Below are 23,253 nucleotides of genomic sequence, written 5' to 3'. Positions count from 1 at the left end.
AGCCCTGGATCTGAATGCCCACTGATTAGCAGGCAGGTATACCTGATGGTATCAGTTAGATTCTGCAGATCCTGAGAGTTAATGCCCTGAAGCTCTCAGAAGACATTTTCCATCGTAAATGGCCTGAAGGCCAGTGGTTAAGGTCCCTGGTCTCGAGGCCTCACTGTCAAACGGGGGGTGGAGGGGGGGGCGGTGGGGCGGTGGTCAGATACAGATGGTGCCACCACCTGCTCCAGGTATCACTTCATTGTGTTGAATTCTTCTTGTATATTGATATTGAAGATAGCATTGAACTTTGCCATGATCCCTGCCATTTCTTAAGTCCTCAGAGATGGTCCTCAGTGCCTCCATGTGAGTATAATGACTGTCTGGACCCCATCTGTGGAGCCTGTGTTCTCCACTGTGAGATCCCAGTTTCACCTCTGACTTCTCTAGCACTGTGTGCTGTTGTGTATGTAATATGTGTGCTACTTTGAACCTATGGACAGGACTGCACTACTTGTTGGGCGTAGTGATACGCAGTACCACTCCTGGCCATAGGGGTATAAATAGTACTGTGGGTACTGATCTCCCCTCAGTTCCCGCCTGTGGGCATGAAGTAAAGACCTACGTATAGTCCCTACCTCCAACCAGTAAAGACCTGTTTTATTGTTACTGATTAAGTCCCAGTATTAATTACTTGAACAACTCACAGATTTAACACTGGCGACGAGTCTGATTCGGACCCTGTGGCAGTCACTCCACGGCAGCTTCGTCCACAGCCAGGACGTTGCAGAGAGGTTTCCACCCTCTCCACCCCACTGGAAGACACCCTGACCTCGGAGCCTCCATCGGCGACCGTCAGCTTCTTCTCCAGATTGGTGGTGGGTAAGCCGTTGTCTGAGCCGGGCAGCGACGCGACAGGCAGTCGACCGCATTGGCCGCACGAACGGGGCTGGGGGAGCTGGAGGAATAGGGCGCGAGAGCCGCTTCGAGCGGGAGGCGTTTCAACAGAGCGATCGCATCTCCTGATAAGAGCCGAGAGCCACTTCGCGATCCAGCGATCGCATCCGCTGATAAGGGCCGCACTCGGGCGATCGCGGCGAAGATAAAGGCCGCACTCGGGGGCTGAAGGGAGACGGCGTTGGGGGACGGGTGAAGACCGCCAAGCGCGGGAAAACCGCCATTTTGTGGGCGGAGGACGACGGCAAGAGCGGGAAGCCGCCATCTTGGATAGCAGTAAAAAAAAAAAAAAAAAAAAATCTGAGAAATTGCAAATCTACAATGCCTAAACACGGGAATATTAGCACCTTTGATAGTGACCTCGAAGATTGGGCCATATATGTTGAAAGAGTAAAAAATTATTGTAAGGCCAATAAAATTCGTGACCAAGATAAAGCTCTAACATTATTAAATTTAATGGGTGCGAAGACATACGGGCAATTGAAACACCTGTTATCACCAGATGAACCGGCGGATAAGACGTTCGATGAGATTGTTACTGTCCTGAAAGATCATCTAAACCCCATGCCGCTGATGCTAGCGGAACGATTTAAATTTTACGACAGAAGGCAGCTACAGCATGAAAGCAATGCTGATTATTTGCTGGAATTGCGTAAATTAGCGAAATATTGCCAGTTTGGAACGGGACTGACAGAGGCACTTCGAGACAAATTTGTGTGTGGTTTATTTAAACAGGATACACAAAAGCGACTGCTCGAGGAGAATGAGCTGACGCTTGAGAAGGCGGTCACTATGGCAGCAGCATACGAAGCCGCAGCGAGAGGCACGGCAGTAATGCAGCTACGGTCACCGGAGCTCAGTGCACACAAATTGGGTGTGAGTTCTGGCAAATGTTATCGTTGTGGAAAGACAACGCATGATCAGAACCAGTGTTGGTTTAAAAACCAAGAATGTAGAACTTGTGGTAGGCTTGGACATATAGCTAGAGTATGCAGGTCAGGGAAGAAGACCAGCAACAAGAAGTCACCGCAAGGAAAATACGCAAAGGTACACAAGGTGACCGAACAGGAGTCCGATTCAGACGCTAGCAGTAATGAACTGGCTAGCTTAAGCTGTAATGAACTGGCTAGCTTAGGAGTACTCAACGCTGGTAAGGGTGCAGACCTCCAGACAATTTGGGTCACTCTTCAGATAGAAGGAGTCCAAGTAAAACTGGAATTGGACACTGGATCGGCATTGACGGTCATAATTAAGAAAGATTACGGAAAGTTATTCCAACATATTCCCCTACAGGATACGGGGATTATATTGAAAACATACACGGGGCAAAGAGTGTACCCCATCGGGAAAATAGAGGTTGCAGTGGTCCACAAGGGCGAAGACAGTCAAATAATGGACTTATATGTGATATCTGAAGGAGGTTCTCCACTACTAGGACGGGAGTGGATTAGGAAAATGAATATGGACTGGCATTTCCTACAAACAATAACGAGTGAGAACTCGGTGAAGATAGTCGGCCCAGACTCTGGAACGGATGATGGTAAGCCCAACTCAGGTGCAAAAGACAAAGTTTCAGCACAGAATTCCACTGAGCAACAACAACATAGTTTAACTGTGGATTCTGAGTCTGGCAAGTCTACTGATGTGCCCATTTCTGAGGGACACCGGGCTCGAACTCAACTCCATTTCAAACTACAACAACAATTAGAACAAATGCTTCGCCGTTGTGAGCAAGAGTTGAATGCAACGAAAGAGTTCTTTGATATAGAGTTGGAGAATCTGGAAAGACAACAGAAGCAGCTGATGGAGAAAATGGAGCAGGAGCACACAAAACGTCTGATGTCAGAGGAGTTAACGGTCAGCCAACTCCTGCATATGCTGAAGGACAGGACTCTGAAATGGGAAAAACTTGAACACGAACTTCAATATTCAAACGAAAGGGGTTCGGAGCTCTTAAAGGTTATTGGAAGAGCTGAGGTGGCAACACAGACTGAGATGACTGCAACAGAGCAGCCCTTGGATGCCAAAAGTACGCTGACTCACGTCAACGTAGAACAACAGACCGCTGAAACAGCTGCTCCGGTAGAGGGATTGAATAGTCCGATCAATCAATCTCCAAAAGAAGTTGAAGTAGTAAAATCTCAAATGAGGTCATTAGTAAACGACTTGCTGAAAGCCCAGAAAAAGCTGGATGAAGAGGTACGCATGAAGAAGTCTCTTCAGGAAAGATGTCAGGACTTGGAACAAAAGCTGGCTAACGCCCAGCTGGGTATAGAGGAAATAGAAGACCCTCTCGCTGGCCTAGATCAGGACGACACCGAATATTACTATGTCCTGTCCTGCCCAACTTGTAACTTCGACTCCCACCATACAGAAATCATGGAGGAGCACCGAAAGTCTACGGAACATCGGGAGAAGGTGGCTCTACTACGGAAAAAGGAGGGAGAGAAGGAGGAACTGCGCATGCAGCTGGCAGCTGACAGTGGAGCCCAGAGAGTCTCCAAGAAGCAGAAAAGGAAAAGTCGAAACAGAAGATGACCCATCTGAACCATTATTACCTCTACCAGATCACACACGTGGTCCCTCCGAACGGAGCCAATTCAGTTCGGAAGTTCAAACTGTTAAATCCATGGAAGGACTATTGAATGAGTCACTCCAGCAACGTGAACCGACTCCACCACAGAGATTGAATCTGTGAACTGTTTTCCGCAGAGACTGAATCTGTGATCTGTTTTGACATGAAGTTATCTATGTATCTATGTTATTCTGTTATGTAAACCTGAAGTTATATATGTATATATGTTATTACGTTATGTTAAATGGGGAGATGACTGTAAAGCTAGGAAGGGAGGAATGTTGTGTATGTAATATGTGTGCTACTTTGAACCTATGGACAGGACTGCACTACTTGTTGGGCGTAGTGATACGCAGTACCACTCCAGGCCATAGGGGTATAAATAGTACTGTGGGTACTGATCTCCCCTCAGTTCCCGCCTGTGGGCATGAAGTAAAGACCTACGTATAGTCCCTACCTCCAACCAGTAAAGACCTGTTTTATTGTTACTGATTAAGTCCCAGTATTAATTACTTGAACAACTCACAGATTTAACATGTGCCAAATGAATGAAGGAATGCCACACATATGAAGTGACTGCAAGGAAAGGTCAGAGGAAGAAAGTCACTTACCTTGGCTACTCTGATGAGGCCATTAAACTTCTTCTTGCACTGCAAAGGAGTCGGGGGCTGTATGTGCTGTAGCTGCACCAGGAATCTGCCTTTTCTTCAGGTATTTCCTGGCCTCCACTCAGCCACTTCTCCTCCCCACCCCTTCCGTACCTCCAGCTTACCTCTCTACTCCTGTTCTGGAGGCATTGCGGGCTTTATTTAAACTGCCTGCACCCGTTCTGAGTATTTAAATTAGCTGACTCTGCAATTTATGGCAGGGTCGGTGCCATGACCTGGAAGTGGGTGGAATTTTGGGCCCATTCTATCCAATTTACAGGTGACATTTGATAGGCCTTTTTAAAAAAATGAAAAATCAAATCCAAATGTTTCCACAGGCCTACACGAGACACTGGGGCAGATTTTAATCTTTTGTGCTGAGACATAAGTAATTTCCTCGGCAGAGTACACAGTGAAAATCAGTCAAGAAGGATCACATGCCCATAACAGAGGCTGCCTGATTTTCAGTTAATTTAAATAGACCAGAAGTTGGGCAGGCTCCATTATGGGAGGTGATCCTCCTGGCCTGATTTTTGTCTACGCTCTCCATCCAGCTGATTATTTACACCCAAGTGCAAAAGAAGAACATCTGCCCCTCCATCTTCCTGAAAGTGTTTTGCAAGCACTTTTCTTTTAATTTGTTTACCCGTATATATTTTTCTGAATTTTTTTTTGAATGCTGTGGAAACCTCAAAAGGATTAACCCAGTTATTTTTCAGGTGTCATCAGAAACAGCTGAGCTCAACGCTTTAAATAGATTTCAAATAAGATTTACGAAACCACACAACAAATGAAACCATTTCAACATTTATTATCACTTCAGAGTGGCAGAAGTAGCAAAGCAGTGGGGACAACTATTACTATAGCCAAGTGTTATTTCTTATCAGTAGAGGGGGGTTGGGGAAATGCCTGCAGCAACCAACAACAAATTGTCATCAAGAAATTCTAAAGACAGGGTTGAAGGAAAATCTAGGGAAGGTAAAGCAGACTTTGACAGATGTGAATTTCTATATTTCCAATATGCTCTTAATAAATGTTATAAAAATATTACTGCTTTTTTAGCTTTAACAATGTAGTGATGCATTTTAGCTTTTTTTTTAATCCAATAAGCAGACTGTGGGAAGCCAAGGCTTAGTCAAATAATTACAGCAGAAAATTACCTGCTGAGTTCAATATTGGGTGTTAATGGAAGCCCTACCCAGCGACTTTTATCTCACACTACTCCTTTTTTCTTATTTAAGTCATCTCAGTTAGTTTAGGAGACCCCAGACCCTTTTAAATTAACCACAGGGGGCATTAGATTGCATATTTATCATACCTTGCATGAGATGTACTTAAATATGTATAAAGATGTGACTGACATGAATTAGTTAGAATTCAAATGCTGTGCACCAGAATTTGCAGTGGACTCCCAACTGTTTGGCATTTCTTCCCTGTCAAAGATCAAATTATTTTAATTTAGCCTGTAAATTATATGATGTTACGGCTGCTTTCTGGGAATTCCCCATGGTCAATTGACTTTTGTTGTTCCTGTTACATGTCAATGTAAAAGATATAATATGTATGCAAATAAGGTTAAAAATATCTGCGTTTCCAATTATCCAGTCTTTTCTCGCCCAAATCCGCCACGCTAGGACAGTGGGAGTCCTGACATTTCATTTGCTAAGGCCACTGTGTATTTAACTAAGTGTAGTTTTGATGGGCCAAATGGCCTCCTTCTGTGCTGTAAGATTCTATGATAATGAAATTAATGCCAGTCTTAGGTCACATTGTTGGCAACTGTGCACAATGATCATTGAACTATGCACAAGCAACTGAATGAGGCTACTTTATAAAACTACACATCATAAAGTTTTCAAACTGTGATAATATTCATCTTTGTGTTTCAGATAGAAACACATTTTCCTTTCAATTCTGAGTAGGAAGATAAGCAGACTATGTTATTAACATGTAAATAATGTACATGGAGTTACAAATATCATTACAACTGCATTTATGCAATAAAAAATGATTTTCAAAACTGTAAATGTAGCCACAATTTTAATTTAAAAAAAATTGCTACTAAAAATCAGAACCATTCTCACTCTGCTAATGTACACGTGTTAGCTTAGCCCGGCCAGTAGCATTCTTGCCTCAGGGTCAGAATGTTATGGGTTCAATCTACAAAAAACCTTTCAGTGCAATACCAAAGGGAGTACTGCATTGTAGAAGGTGCTATGTTTTGGATGAGTTGTGAAATTGAGAACTTAAAAGAGCCCATGGCATTATTTAATGATGAGAAGGGAGTTCTCCCATGATCTAGCCAACTGATCTCCCTCAACGAGCACACCAAAAACAGGTTAAGTGGTCATTTGTCTCATTTGCTGCTTGAGGACCTTACTGTGCACAAATTGGCTGTTATAGAATCATAGAATTATATAGCATAGAAGGAGACCATTCGGCCCATCATGCCTGTGCCGGCTTTTTGAAAGAGCTGTCCAAATACTCCCACTCCCCTGCTCTTTCCTCATGGCCCAGCAAATTTCTCTTGTTCACGTATATATCCAATTCCCTTTTGAAAGTTACTACTGAAACTGCATCCACCTCACTTTCAGATAGTCATTCCAGATCATAACAACTCGCTGTTATCTTCCCCCTGATTTTCCCCCTAGCTTTTTAGCCAATTATCTTAAATCTGTGTCCCTTGGTTATCGCCCGTCCTGCTTGTGAAAACATTTTCTCCCTATCTACTCTATCAAAACTCTTCATAATATTGAACACCTCTATTGAATCTCCCCAATATCATCTCTGCTTTAAGGAAAACAATCCCAGCTACTCTAGTCTTTCCACATAAGTGAACTTCATCATCCCTGGTACCATTTTAGTAAATCTCCTGTGCACCTTCTCCAAGACCTTGACATCCTTCCTAAAGTGTGGTGCCCAGAATTGGGCACAATGGGCTGAATTTTGCCGGCGCTCAGAGTACGGGTTCAGAGGCGGATCCACTGTCAAAATCACAAAGATTGACAGCGAGTCGGTATCCCACTGTAAATCCGCCTCCTTGTCAGTTTCCCAAGTGTCGGGTCTGTCATCTCTGAACAGACCTGACACGAAGTGGCGGATCAGCCAATTTAGATAGTTAAAAGCTTCATAAAAGGTAGCTAAGAACCATTTTCCCCTGTACTTACCATTTTACCAGGTTTTCAACAAGGTTCCCGGAGAGCGGCTATTACGTCACGTAAGTATGTCAGGTCCTCAATGACTCCAGAGAGCTGTGAATAGGTGAAAGCTGCAAAAGTGGTATAAAACATACCATTTTTTTGTGGGCATCGTTGGCAAGGCCAGCATTTATTGCCCATCCCTAATTGCCCTTGAGAAGGTGGCGATGAGCCACCATCTTTACCCGCTGCAGTCTGTGTGGTGAAGGTACTCCCACAGTGCTGTTAGGGAGGGAGTTCCAGGATTTCGACCTAGCAACGATGAAGGAACGGCAATATATTTCCAAGTCAGGATGGTGTGTGACTTGGAGGGGAACTTGGAGGTGGTGGTGTTCCCATACACCTGCTGCCTTTGTCCTTCTAGGTGGTAGAGGTCGTGGGTTTTGGAGGTGCTGCCGAAGAAGCCTTAGCGAGTTGTTGCAGTGCATCTTGTAGATGGTACACACTGCAGTCACAGTACGCCGGTGGTGGAGGGAGTGAATATTTAAGGTGGTGGATGCGGTGCCAATCAAGTGGGCTGCTTTGTCCTTGTGATAAATCCATGTAGGGAGACAAGGAACTCGAAGAGGCGAGGTATGAGGATTAATACGAATGCTTTATTGAACGACTGCGAGACAACCAGGCAGGCCTGCTTCCAGGCATTGCACCTTTGCTGACCTTAGCAGGAAGCTAACCCCTGACCTTAGCAGCAGCATTGGCTACAGCACCATCTGGTGGATAATCTTAATCATAACATCCCAGATTACTATAGTCCTGGATGGTGTCAAACTTCTTTAGTGTTATTGGAGCTGCACTCATCCAGGCAAGTGGAGAGTATTCCATCACACTCCTTACTTGTGCCTTGTAAATGGTGGAAAGGCTTTGGGGAGTCAGGAGGTGAGACACTCACCACAGAATACCTAGCCTCTGACCTGGTCTTGTTGCCACAGTATTTATGTGGCTGGTCCAGTTAAGTTTCTGGTCAATGGTGACCTCCAAGATGTTGATGGTGGGGGATTCAGTGATGAAAATGCCGTTGAATGTCAAGGGGAGGTGGTTAGACTCTCGCTTGTTGGAGATAGTCATTGTCTGGCAATTCTGTGGCGCGAATGTTACCTGCCATTTATCAGCCCAAGCCTGAACGTCATCCAGGTCTTGTTGCATGCAGGCATGGACTGCTTCATTATCTGAGGAGTTGTGAATGGCACTGAACACTATGCAGTCATCAGCGAACATCCCCATTTCTGACCTTATGTTGGAGGGAAGGTCATTGATGAAGCAGCTGAAGATGCTTGGCCCTCGGACACTGCCCTGAGGAACTCCTGCAGTGATGTCCTGAGGTTCTGATGATTGACCTCCAACCACCACAACCATCTTCCTTTGTGCTAGGTATGACTTCAGCCAGTGGAGCGTTTTCCCCCCCGGTTCCCTTTGACTTCAGTTTTACTAGGGCTCCTTGATGCCACACTCAGTCAAATGCTGCCTTGATGTCAAGGGCAGTCACTCTCACCTCACCTCTGGAATTCAGTTCTTTGTCCATGTTTGGACCAAGGCTGTAATGAGGTCTGGAGCTGAGTGGTCCTGGCGGAACCCAAACTGGGCATCAGTGAGCAGATTATTTGTAAGTGCCGCTTGATATCACTGTCGACGACACCTTCCATCAATTTGCTGATGATTGAGAGTAGACTGATGGAGTGGTAATTGGCCAGATTGAAATTGCCCTGCTTTTGTGGACAGGACATAACCTGGGCAGCTTTTCAGATTGTTGGATAGATGCCAGTGTTGTAGCTGTACTGGAATAGCTTGGCTAGAGGCGCAGCTAGTTCTGGAGCACAAGTCTTCAGCATGACAGCCGGGATATTGTCGGGGCCCATAGCCTTTGCTGTATCCAGTCTGCTCAGCCATTTCTTCAAGTTATTTCATAGCTGTTCACTTCTCAATCTTAGAAGCTGGAGCATTAATGATTTGGAACCCACTGTTGAGCTTTATGCACTTTTAAAGTGTTTGGAGTAATCTCTCTATCCACTGCCACCTCCTTGGGACAACATGTCTCAACATTGACAGATTACTTCTGTCATCTCAACCTCATCTGTCATCCATTCCATCAGCATCAGAGCCCTTGAAATAATCTCACCTTGGTCCTCAGAATCCCCAAACCGTCAGCCCCATCACCAGCATCACCGGGCAAACCAGCAGCACCAACATCCACACCAAATCTCCACAATCAACTGATGCTGCACTGGACACAGGGCATCATCAACCATGCACATTGCTGCCTGGAATGCCAGCGATGTCCAGATTAGCTTCATTTAACACTGTACACCCTGGCTGCCACATGATGCACCAGGTTGGCACCACCCCACCAGCACCATAAAGCATCTCTACAGTGTCCAAGCCATTCCTTTCACACTCAGCACCATTGGGGAGAGGGGGAAGTTATGTCTCACCATTCACTTGAACTCACTAAGATACTTGCAAAGGCACACACAAATCTGTCCAAGAAGGCAAGGTGTTCAAAATAAAGATTTCAATGCTTGACAACACATTAACAGACACTTTACACAAACATTGGCTAAAGCACACAAGTGCCTACCCTTGTGTGTTGTTAGTTTAAATGATTGGACAAGGGTGAGGGTGAGTGTAGGGTAGGGAAGGCAGAGTGATGGGGATTTGATGAGTGGCACAGCAGGATGAGGTTGAGTGCGGCTTTGCAGTAACATTTTGTGATCTACTGAGATCATTGAAAGTTTGCACCACTGCAGCCTGGTCCTCCTGACGGCATTCCTGCTGGTGCCCTCCTCTGCAATGTGCAACCAGGCTGTGTTGATCTCCTGGGGAGGTGTCTTTTGCCCATTGGAAGGGAAGAGAACCTCCCTACATGCTGTGACTCCCTCCGTAATGGGAGAGCCTGGGTGCAGCCGTGCACCTTTGTGCAGTGCTTGTCAGTGTTTGCAACACCTCAATGCTGCAGAACACTGACAGCACAACTGTCAAAATGATTGTGGACATGGTCCCTTTAAGGAAAACGGCTGATGATGCGTCATCAAATGACGTCATCAGACCCGCTTCCTATTAATTGGCTGGGAACCTCGCAAGGCGGGCTTAACAAGCCCCATCAACAGAATATCTTGTTGGAGGCTGGGATCGACACAGATGCATGGTCCCCACACACCACGGACGTCGCCCGTCCCGGACCCGCCGAGGTTGGAAAAATCCAGCCCAATACTCCAGCTGAGGCCTAACCAGTGATTTATAAAGGTTTAGCATAACTAACTTGCTTTTGTACTTTATGTCCCTGATATTTACAGGGAGGGTGCAGGGCGGCTGTTTTGCAGTCGGGAAACCTGGAAGAACGGGTTTCCCTGAGGTCCTGCCGAATTTAACAGCAGGTCCTGATTACCATTTTTGAAATCCATTTCCCAGCTGCAGCCAGCCAGTTTACATAACAGTGACTATCCTTCAAAAGTAATTCATTGCCTTTTGAAGTGTTTTCAAATATCTGAGGACATGAAACGTGCTATAAAATGCAAGTTCTTACTTACTTCTGACATACTTTCTTACTTCTGATCTTGACTTTATGCAATGGTGTAAAATGGGTGACAGCAAGTCAGCAGCCCATTTTACATCTCTCCCAATTTTTATTCCATTGACTTTAATCTGTTGACCCCAATCTGTTAAAGAAAGCAAATATATGACTATTTTAACATCTGTATCTGTATGTTCCCCTTTACTACATACAAGTGGAGATTGACACTGTCCCACCATGCTTGTCTTCTGCTTGGTGATTTCCTTCGACAACGTGAATGGGACTGTGGTCTTATTGATGCAAAGAATTGCAAACAGAAATCCATGTACTAATACATCATAGCAATGTGTCACACACAGACGCCAACATAAACTGCCGTGCCAGTATATTGACCATAATGCTCCACTCTCAAATATCACTTACATTTGACATAATTTTAGAACACCATTTTGCATATAATGGATAAAATATTTTCATAGCCAATGTTTAGCTTTGTTTTTAATGCAGCCCAATTATTTATACAGTCTTAGTATTGCCAGCAAAAAAAGAGATTAATTATAGTATTAAAAAAGATAGCATGGTGCTACTTGTGCTGATCTGGACAGAACTATAATTGGCATTGCTCTTTAGTAAACTGTGCACTTTTTGTCTTTGTTTTTATGTCTAGAATAACTACTTCTTCAAACCAGCTGATTATTCTCCTTTAGTCCAAAAATAGCACAATGGGGCCCAGTTTGCAAAGGGCAGTTGGGACAAGTAGAGAAAGGATCCCTGCTATGATTAGAACTGCACGCCAATAATCCTTACAGGATTAAGGTTTACAAATTATCACTCAGCACCCACTGCGACATTTGTTGGAAACTGAAATCGCAATAATATAAACTTACACAAAGATACTTAAAACAAGGAATGAGAGGAAAATGTGCACAAGATCTTTCCACAAGGTTTGCACCATTACATTTTCTTTCCACATAATTTAGTTTTCATCAGATGTTTCTGTTCTTAAGATAAAGGGTAGAAGTATCTTGCCACAAGTCAAGTAGGTGTAACCCCTGGATGATACAATCAGGGACTTTGCCAAAGACAGTTGGAAATCATAGTGCTTCAGCTTCCTTCTGCCACTCGTCCATGATGGACCCCTGCAGCAATAGTAAAGCAGGTGGAAACTTGACTTTTTTGCCAAATTTTCAATATTTTGTATGCATGATAATGATTACCTGCCAGCTGGTCAATTTTGCTGATTTCACTCATGTGACAATTGTCGTTGATGATATATTTTGATTCCAGCATGTTGTTCCCTGTTGCCTTCTTCCTGTGACCTGTGTCAACAACCCTTCTTTCAGTAGCTGAGCAGTACATCTGTGCCTCCTTTATACTCCCCTTTACTACACAAGACTGGAAGTTATCAGCAATAAGATTACTTCCCCTGTTCTTACTTTGCTATCAAATAGATTTGGAGGCATTCCCTTACAATTTGGCATTGCTGTGGCACTTAGCCCCAGTGCCAGTACTGTATAAATCCTGCACATGCTTGAGGCTGGCAGAGTATTTGCCAACAAAGTCTTGTAGCTTTTGTTCTTGAACCTCTCAAAGCAAGGGCAAACAATGACCCTGTTGGTGTGATCGTGTTCCCATGAGTCATTGCCTTTGCCCATTATATTGTCCTAAATACATTGAAACGGAATGGCCTGTATTTTCCGATGCCTACGGGTGTGTATGCATTGTGTAGATACCCGTAGGGACACCAGAAATGCCGGTTTCAGGCATGCAAAGTGCATGCGCTGAAAACCAGCATTTCCGATCTGTCAAGAATGCTCTTGACAGATCGGACGCTTGCCCTGGAGAAGGGCCTCTACGGGCAGAGAGTTCTGCTTTCTGCAGAACCTCCGCCCACTAAAAACCCTTAGAAATCTTACGCCTGGTAAAAGCAAGTATAAGGCCTGCTTTTACCAGCATAAGATGTGAAAAAAGTTTTTTAAAAATTTCACTAATTTATAATTTAAAAATACTTTTAAAAAAGGTAAGTTTATTTTTAGTCCCGTAAAAATCTTCAATTCGCTTTTTCAAAAAATAAAATTTAATGTAATTTTAACTCATTTTAAAAATGTGATGGTTTAAAAAAAAAAGATTTAATGTTTTAGTGTCTTTTTGGGGTGATCTCCATTCATATTTTGACAGGTCTAACTGTCAAAAGTATGAAGGGAGATTCCCATCTTCCATTGGCTCGCCTGGTCCAAGTGATCCCAAGGATGCTTGCGAACTGCATGCGCCCCTGGGATACGTGGGCCCTGTGCATTTCGACTGTGGCGAGGCCCAGGAGCGGAAGTGTCCGGACCTCTGGAGCCCTCAGGTAAGGGCGTAGATTTTTTTCCGATAGGAGGCATCCGCACACAGGAAGCCTCCTATCGGAAATTACGGGGCAATTAGACTCTTGGGGGAAAATTTGGTTGCTTTGCACCTCCCGTTAGCGCCCTAAGAGGGCGCTAATTGGGCGCAAAGCAACTGGCGCCCGGGCACGGCGATGTTTGCGCCACTCATGAAATTGACCAGACATTTTGTGGCGGCGCTAAACACTACCGCCACGATCTCCTGCGCCCGCAGATCGTGACGTCAGTCGAGCGTGCAACGCCCAGGTAGTGCCCCGGACCGGATATCGAGTGGCGCCCCCTGCCTTTCTCATATGCAGGGAAGATATCTGAAGTGCTTTACATAAATGAGGAGAAAAATTAGGTGTTGAGCAGAAGGAAAAAGGGAAAATAGGAAATGGAAAGGGTTAGGATTATGGAAGGGGTTTGGGGAAGAGAGGTGGTAAAGAAAGGTTATGAAGGTGGACTTTGAAAGCAGAGAACCTGGTGGCAAGGCTGTCTGAACTAGGCAGGGAGTTGCAGAGGGCAGCGGCATAGTTGTTGAATGCATGGCCACCAATGATGGTGAGTGTAAGCAGGGCACAGGGAATAGCTTTGTGTTAGAGGAGCACAGGGTGCATGTGGGGATGTAAGGCTGGAGGAGATTGCAAATGTAGGGTAGGACCTTGATAGGAGGTGAAAGTAAGGATGAGAATTCTGAAGTTAATTTACTGGGACACAGGCAGCCAATGGTATTTGGAGGGGGCAGGGATGGTGGGACTGTGGAACTAGGGCACGGACTGTGAAATTTTGGATGACTTGTAATTTGTAGACAGTTGAGTTGGAGAGAATAGCTGTGAGAGCATTAAAGAAGGTAAGCTTCAAGGTGATGAAATCTTGGACCTCGGGTTTTGGCTGCAGTGGGCAGTTTTGCAGAGGGAGGGGCGAGGCCATGGAGGGATTTGAAACAAAGATGATAATTTTAAAGTCGAGGCGTTGCTAAACTGGGAGACAATGTAGGTCAGCAAGCACAGGGGTGATGGGTGAATGGGACTTGGTGCGAGTTAGGACATGGGCAGCCGAGTTTTGGATAACCTCAAGTTTACGAAATGTAGAACATGGGAGGCCAACCAGTTGTGTGTTGGAATAGTCAAGTCTAGAGGTAACAAAGGCCTGGATGAGGGTTTCAGCAGCAGATGAGCTGAGGCAGGGGAGGAGACGGGCGATATTATGGAGGTGGAAATAGGCGGTCTTAGATATAGCGTGGATATGTGGTCGGAAGCTCACTTCGGGGTCAAGTATGTGAACAGTGTGGTTCAGCCTCAGGCAGATGCTAGGGAGAGGGATGGAGTCGGTGGCTTGGGAACAGAGTTTGTGGCGGGGATCTAAGACAATGGCTTCGGTCTTCCTAATAATTAATTGGAGGAAATTTCTGCTCATCCAGTACTGGATATTGGATAAGCAGTCTGACAATTTAGAGACCGTGGAGGGGTCAAGAGAAGTGGTGGTAAAGTAGAGCTGGGTGTCGTCAGTGTACATGTGGAAACTGACGCTGTGTTTTTGGATGATGTTGCCGAGGGGCAACATGTAGATGAGAAATAGGAGGGGGCCAAGGCTCGATCCTTGGGGGGCATCAGAGGTAATGATGCGGGAGCGGGCAGAGAAGCCATTGCAGGTGATTCTTTGGATATGATTAGATAGATAAGAATGGAACCAGGTGAGTGCAGTCCCACCCAGCTGGATGATGGTGGAGAAGAGCATTAATAGTAACATCAACATTATCTATGCCTCTGAGCATTTAGACAACTGAATCATGCCTCCACTCTCATTTTCTTTTCATCAATTATAAAAATAAATACATTCTATCTGCTTCTCCATACTAAGTTACAAACAATGCCCTTTATAAATGTTTGATTCCTAATGCTTCAATGTCCTATTTAAGGCAGGACATTCTAAAATGTACACAAAATTCTAAATGCAGCCTTACTAGTCATGTAGGGTGAAAATAATGGGGTAACTTTTTATCTTCACTAAATGGGCAGCAATCTTGCGGAGTGGATCACATGCCAGTTATAGAACACAATGTATTTTCATTCCATTAAAACCAAAATGAAAATTAGATGGCTTCTAAAGCAGACGGGCGATCTGCTCTGCCAGATTACTGCCCATGTGGTGAAGACAAAAAATTTAGTTCAATATGTCAATTTCTGGTCAAATTCCCTCAAGGTGCCTCCCTCTACTTAAGGAGCATTGTGAATATATACATATTCTTGAAAGTGCAAGTTTCATCTTTGTAGGCAGCAGTTGAATTTTACAGTGATTCAGTTCAGAGATAGGTTGACTCTTCCCGACTAGAAATTTCAAACCTACCTTTTGCCAACTGAGCATCACAAAAATCTAATCGTTTTTTCTTAGTCTTTATCATTCTGTCAGTGTCACCCTATTGAGTGTGGTATTGTTGATCATGAAGTGTTACTTGCTGCACCTGTCCTTCTCAGCTACAGCTGGCCTCAGCTCCTCAGCTGTAAAGCAAAGCAAATTTAAGAACCCCTGTGGATCTTCTATTTAGCAGGATTACCCTTCACTTAAAGATTAAACACAGCATGTTAACTTTAATTACAGTTATAGAGGTTCAGAAATGAATTAATTAATTCAGGATCAATTACAATACATCATACTTCAAGAGATCTGGAGCCCAGAATTCTGATTGGCACAACTCTGACGGGTTGCCTAAGGGTGGGGGGGTGGGGGGCAGGAATTTCGGGCCAAAGCCAGCTCTGGAAGGAAACTGTCCCCTTCTAAGTGCTGTTTTAAATTCCAGTGTGGAGGGGGTGAGGGATGAAATGAATGAGTCTTCAGCATCAAGCCCAGAATGCCCTTATAATGAACACCTGTCACCTAAGAGCTGACATGAGTTCCATGCAGGCCCCAGGAAAGGCCCCAGACATTGCACATACAAAGGTAAAGGGAATTGATTACCTTAAAATGTACACCTAAAGGCTCCCTTTGGAGTTAAAGATTTCTTTACTTATTTTAAGCTTCAACCCAGGAAGGGTCTTGGCATCACCTAGTGGAACGGCTTTGGAGTCAACCTTTCTCTGAACCGAATCACTGCAAATTGCGGTTGTTGCCTACAAAGATATAAATGACCCTGCCCTCACAATTTCAGATGACATCTGGGTCAACCAATATTGGCGGGCTTATGGTCCGTTGCAGCACCCTTCATCAGAACATCAGGTCCATCAGAATTTTGGACCCTGACAGCTTACCAACCAGCTGTTAGGCTCACAAAGTCTAATCAATAGATGGAACTGAACCAGCAGTCCATAGGAATATAGGCCAGATATTTTGAATAGGGAAGAGCAATTTTGTAGAATTTGGATATATATTCCAAATCAAAATGTACAAAAAAGGTCACTTATGGGTCAATTTCCATAGCCCACCAATCCACCATATAGCTTCAGTGGAAGAGCCACAGAAACTCTGGTGAAGCAGTGTAAGTGCCGTTTATGCCATTTTTCCATGATTTCCACAGCTCTTCCATCAACGCTACAGGATACAAGCAGGAGAAGTCCCGCCCTCGCGAAACGTTACCCCCACTGTCTCCTTTTCGAAATCGAAAACAAATAACTGTAAACAGAATCTTGGCATTTTTGATGTCTCTTGTCTTTCGAATGTTAAGTCTCGTGTTTCCCTGCATCATAATTCTAAATACAGAGCAAAATCATTGTGATGACTCTCTGTAAGTGGTATATTTATCTTTACAAAGCGTTAAGATTATAATATAGTACCAGGGATCTACTGGGGTGGGGTACTAGCTGTAGTGAAATTGTGAACATGTTCTTTATGAATGAGTTAACAATTTTGCTACAGTTGCACACAGAGTAAGTCTTCACCTTGATATCTCTCCAGATGACCTAAGTGAGATTTATAATTTGCCACTTTAGGAATTGTGGGGATGAAATTGGTCTTGGACAGTAGTGCAAAATAGGCGACAGCGAATCGGCCGCCTGGTTTGCGCTATGCTCGATTTCCATTGAAGTCAATGGGCTGTCGATTCGCTATCGTCAATTGTGCACACCACCCAAGACCAATGTCCCCACTGTGAGCATCAACCTGTATCTAATCATCCCATGTTGAAGTGCAGTGGTGCACTGACCTGCTATTACCAACAACTGCCATGTACCAATAAATGATTTAATTAGGACTGAAGCTCACATGCAAACACATGTGTAATGTAGATTGTATCAATAATCATTAGGAAAGCTATATGTAACTAACTAGTCACTGAATATATTTAAGAAGGAGATAGATAGATTTCTAGACACAAAAGGCATCAAGGGGTATGGGGAGAGAGCGGGAATATGGAATTGAGTATCAGCCATGATCGCATTGAACGGCAGAGCAGGCTCAAAGGGCCGAATGGCCTACTCCTGCTCCTATCTTCTATGTTTCTATGCTTCTATTACTGACTGGGAGTTAAAATCGGGCCTATACGGACATTCTTGTGGTTAAAATTACAACCTTATCTTAATTCAAATAAAGTAACTGTTTTTTCTTATTGTAATTCCTCTTTCCAGTGCGATGGAATTCTGCTAGATTTAAGCAATATGCCCTTGGAAGGCATAGCAGTTTTGAATATACCAAGCATACACGGTGGATCAAACCTTTGGGGAGAGAGCAAAAAAAGACGCAGTTATCATCGAACCAGCAAAAAGGTGCCAGATAAACGGATGACAGTTATAGATGCCAAAGAGCTGAAATTCTGTGTTCAAGGTAGGAAGCTGTCTGGAAATGGTCTGTTAATTAATCATGTCAGCATTAGATACTGATTCTAAAATCAATGCACAAATCAGATTTTCTTATTTATGAGCCACATATGCGAAAATGTTTTCCAATTTCTTTGATCATTTCATGAAACTCTGCTATTTAACCCTTTGAGAAGAATACATTTACACTTCATGAAATCTAATGCATTTTCAGGAGTTTTTTGTTTATTTTGAAAACAGTCAATAATTTTGGCCATTTCTGCAACTCTTATAATATTTTGTAATAAATATGTACAGAAACTTATTTGTGCAGGTGCAACATGAATTGAAAGATGAGCAAAAAGCAGAAATGTTTCTTTAATACCAAAGGAGACTCTATAAATAAAATGTACATAGAGAGGCCAGTTCAGTGTCAAAAGTCTGAATTGAATCCAGAAAGAAGCATTTGTTAAAATGCAAATCCTTTCTGCCTTTCTTGAGTTTTTAACATATTAATATTTTGATGTTGATCACCAACAAACAGTTAAACTTCCAGGTTAGAATTAGGTACACAATTCTCAGGAGAGCCAAAAATCCTGCTTCTTCCAGTCCACCTCCATACAATTATATTTGAATTAAGATAAGGTACCGTTTGCAATCTTAACGACTAGGCTGTCAGTATATTTTCTGCTTTATGTGTGGACCTGGAATTGGAACCACGACAAAGTTGAGTCGTGAAGATCCACCCTACACATTATCCACTAGTCCTACGTTTGTGATTAATTTGCATTCAACTTTCCTGCATGATTATTGTTACATGTGAGCTTCAAATCTAAACACACTCACACACACATTCACACACACACTCTCACACACACACTCACACTCTCTCTCAGACACACACACACTCATACATGCTCTCACACACACACTCACACACACACACTCACTCTCACACTCTCACACACTCACTCTCTCACACACACACTCTTTTTCACACACACACACACATACACACTCTCATACATACTCACACTCACACACTCACACACACACTCACACACACACTCTCACACACTCTCACACACTCACACACACTCTCACACACTCACACACACACACACACTCTTTCTCACACACACACACTCACACTCACACATAAACACTTTCTCACACACACTCACACTCACACATAAACACTTTCTCACACACACACACACTCACACATACACATAAACACTTTCTCACACACACACACACATAAACACTTTCTCACACACACACACACTCACACTCACACATAAACACTTTCTCACACACACACACTCACACACACACATAAACACTTTCTCACACACACACACACATAAACACTTTCTCACACACACTCACACTCACACATAAACACTTTCTCACACACACACACACTCACACATACACATAAACACTTTCTCACACACACACACACACATAAACACTTTCTCACACACACACACACTCACACTCACACATAAACACTTTCTCACACACACACACACATAAACACTTTCTCACACACACACACACTCACACTCACACATAAACACTTTCTCACACACACTCACACACACACTCACACACACACATAAACACTTTCTCACACACACACACACACACACACATAAACACTTTCTCACACACACACACTCACACTCACACATAAACACTTTCTCACACACACACACACTCACACTCACACATAAACACTTTCTCACACACACTCACACACACACTCACACACACACACACACACACACACAAACTCACACACTCACAGACACACTCACTCTCTCACACACTCTCACACACACTCACACACACACACACTCACACACACACTCTCACACACTCGCACACTCACAGACACACTCACTCGCACTGACACTCTCACACACACTCACTCTCACACACACACACACACACTCACATGCACTCACACACACATTCATCATCATCATCATCGGCGACCACTCGAATTCGAGTATGGTATGTCCTTCATCGGTCATCTACTTGTGGGTCTTCAGGTGGCTGTGGAGGCCAATCTGAGATCCACAGGCTCTACTACAGTGTGGGCATGTAAGACTATTGGTAGTAACTGGAGTATGGCTCTTCTTAAGTTGTTGTCTCTCCTTACGGCGCTGGCGTTTATCCTCAGCAGCACGCTGGAGATTCTTTTCATGTAGTGCGGCACCGTTGTGGATGCATTTTCTCCAATTGTCTCTGTCCAGTGCGATTTCCTCCCAGTTATTAATACCGATATGGAGCTTTTTAAGGATTACTTTGATGTTATCTTTGTAACGCTTCTTTTGACCACCAGGAGACCTCTGCCCTTCCTTCAACTGGGAGTACAGAACCTGTTTTGGGAGATGTGAGTCTGACATGCGAATCACATGTCCAATCCATCAGAGTTGATGCTGCATGATGAGCGTAGTGATGCTGTAGATATTGGCCTCTTCAAGTATACTCCAGTTGGTACGCTTGTCCTCCCAGCTGACCCTCAAGATTTTGCGTTGGTGGTATTGCTCTAAGGCTTTGAGATGTCTACTGTACGTAGTCCAGGTTTCAGCTCCATATAAAAGGGTGGGAAGGATGATGGCTTTGTATACAAAATTTTAGTTTGTAGACTCTGGAAAAAGCATTCAAGGTGTTTTGTAGATCATGCTCGGAAAGAACTGTGATGGCGTTATCATCTGCATACTGTAACTCCATAATGGTAGTGATGGAGACTTTGCTCTTGGCCTTAAGCCTGTTGAGATTGAAAAGTCAGCTATCAGTACGGTAAAGGATTTGAATTCCGGTGGGCAGATCATTGTCGATGAGATGGAGGATAACTGAGATGAACACTGCAAAAAGGATTGGAGCAATGATGCAGCCCTGTTTTACTCCTGTCTCAACTGTAAAGGGCTCTGAAATAGAACCGCTGCTGCTGAGAACTGCTGCAGACATGTTGTCATGTAGCAGCCTCAGAACTAAGATGAATTTATCGGGGCAACCAAGCTTAGACAAGATATGCCATAAAGTCTGGCGGTGGATGGTGTCAAAAGCTTTAGTTAAGTCTATGAATGCTATGAACAGTGGTTGCTTTTGTTCATGGCATTTCTCCTGTAATTGACGTGCTGTGAAGATCATATCAGCTGTTCCTCTGGATGGTCGGAAACCACACTGCGACTCCGGAAGCACCTCCTCAGATAACGGCAAAAGTCTGTTAGCAAGGACACGGACAAGCACTTTTCCTGTGGAAGAAAGAAGGGAGATACCTCGGTAGTTACCACACACCGACTTTTCCCCCTTTTTAAAGATAGTGGCCTAGAAATTCGGTTTTGGCGCAGCGAGGGCTTTAGCGCCGGAAGTTAGTGCCGGCGCTAAGTCCCCCTGCGCGCGCCAAAAATTCAGTAGCGCCGCGCCCAAACGGCTGCCGGCGCTACTGAGGGGTCTCAGCGCCTCAAAACTGGCGCCACGCGCCGCATTGCGGCGCTATTCCGGCGCTGCGGCGCCCGCTGCGGTGCGGCAGGCTCGGGAAGTGCAGGCCTCCTCCTTCCGTTAAGGAGGAGCTGCCTGCACCCGGCCGCGGCCCGCGATAATCTTTTTAAAAATGAGCCCGGCACCTCGGACAAGTGCCGGGCTTGCTTCTGTTCCGGGGTGGGGGGGGGGGAAGTCCGGGGGGGGGAGCTGCGGCCAGGCGGCCGGCGGGAAAGCGGCCGGCCGCCGCGGGGCCTTTAATGCGCCGGCGCAAAGTTCTGTAAGGCACCTCTGCCAGAACGTTGCTTGCGGCTGCCACGGGCGAGGCGGCCGCAACTCAATTTCCGAGTTCGGGCGGGTTACCATGGCAACCGGGACGCTGCGCACACCGATGATGTCATCGGTGCCGGCGCAGCGCTACCGGCCTAACGCCGATTTAGGGCCCCTGTCAATTTCTAAACTGGCCATAACTTCGGCGCTAGGCCCTCTAGCGCCTCAAAAGCGGCGCTAAGGCCAATGAATTTCTAGGCCAGTAACAATCAAAGCGTCTCTGAGATCTTGTGGAATTTCTTCCTGCTGCCATATTTTTAGGAGGAAGGCATGTGTGTCAGGAGCTCAGGGCCCCCTTTTTTAAAGATTTCTGCTGGAATCCCATCTGAGCCGGCAGCTTTGTTGTTTTTCATGGACCTGATGGCGTTCTGCACTTCTACAATGCTTGGGGTACCCCCATTTCCTCCCTTTCTGGTCTCTGCAGTAATTGATTGATGGACTCCAGATCTGCGCTACAGTGTCGGTTGAATAGTTCTTGAAAATGCTCCCTCCATCTTGTGTCAATTGCCTCCTTGTCCTTGAGCAGAGTTAAACCGTCCTTAGAGCGTAAGGGGTTTAAGCCACGGTAGCTTGGTCCGAAAACTGCCTTGGTGGCACTGAAGCAGCCTCTGGAGTCCCCAGTATCAGCCATACGTTGTATTTCTAAGGACTTTTGAGACCACCAGTTGTTCTTCATCTCCCTTATTCTCTGCTGGGCATCTGCCTTAACTTTAGCATGAGCCTCTCTTTTGGCCTTGCTGCTGATGTTGTTTAGCCAGGCGCAGAAAGCTTTCCTTTTCCTTTCTATGAGCTGCTCAATTTCTGAGTCGTTCTCATCAAACCAGTCCTGATGTTTTCTGGACTTGAAACTGAGTATGTTCTGGGAGGTGTTGAGGATAGTGGCTTTCAGCAGTTCCCAATGTTCTCCAGTATCATGTGGGTATTCCTTTGGAAGACTTTGCCTGATGGAATCCTGAAAGCACTGCTGTATGACAGTGTCCTCAAGACATTCAATGATTAATTTTGGCCGGAACTGCTTCTTCTGAGCACGTATCTTGGGCTTTACTTTGAGGGACATAGTTGCTCGGATAAGGCGATGATCTGTCCAGCAGCCATCAGTGCTGAACATGGGCCTAGTGACCAGAACATCACGACGCTCCCTTGCCCGTACAATGACATAGTCAATGAGATGCCACAATTTTGAGCGGGGTTGCCTCCAGGAGGCTTTGTACTTGTTTTTTTGTCGGAAGAAAGTGTTTGTGATTATGAGGTTGTGCTCAGCACATTTAGTGAGAAGAAGTAGTCCGTTTGAGTTGGACTTTCCGATGCCCTCTTTTCCTATGATGCCTTTCCATAGTTGGTAATCCCGACCAACCCTGGCATTGAAGTCCCCAAGAAGAATGACTTTATCGTCTTTTGGGATACCAGACAAGGTTTTATCCAGGTCAGCATAGAAGATCTCCTTTACTTCATCTAGCGAATCCAGG

The 23,253-nt window shown here is 44.7% G+C and overlaps 1 protein-coding gene across 1 annotated transcript in view; it reads left to right on the top strand.

The window, feature by feature from the left end:
* dgkb (diacylglycerol kinase, beta) overlaps nucleotides 1–23,253 on the top strand; it is a 1,409,408-nt gene that overhangs the window by 954,684 nt on the left and 431,471 nt on the right. Inside the window, exon 19 of the mRNA XM_085988391.1 lies at nucleotides 17,792–17,987. Within this exon, the coding sequence (XP_085844517.1) occupies nucleotides 17,792–17,987 (196 nt within the window). The remainder of the gene's footprint in view (nucleotides 1–17,791; nucleotides 17,988–23,253) is intronic.

Source organism: Somniosus microcephalus, chromosome 5 (genome assembly GCF_052327205.1).
Source record: "Somniosus microcephalus isolate GS21.2 chromosome 5, FLI_Smic_1.0, whole genome shotgun sequence".
Taxonomy (NCBI): domain Eukaryota; kingdom Metazoa; phylum Chordata; class Chondrichthyes; order Squaliformes; family Somniosidae; genus Somniosus; species Somniosus microcephalus.
The sequence above is the reverse complement of the archived record's forward strand: the minus strand, read 5'-3'. Positions and strand labels throughout refer to the sequence as shown.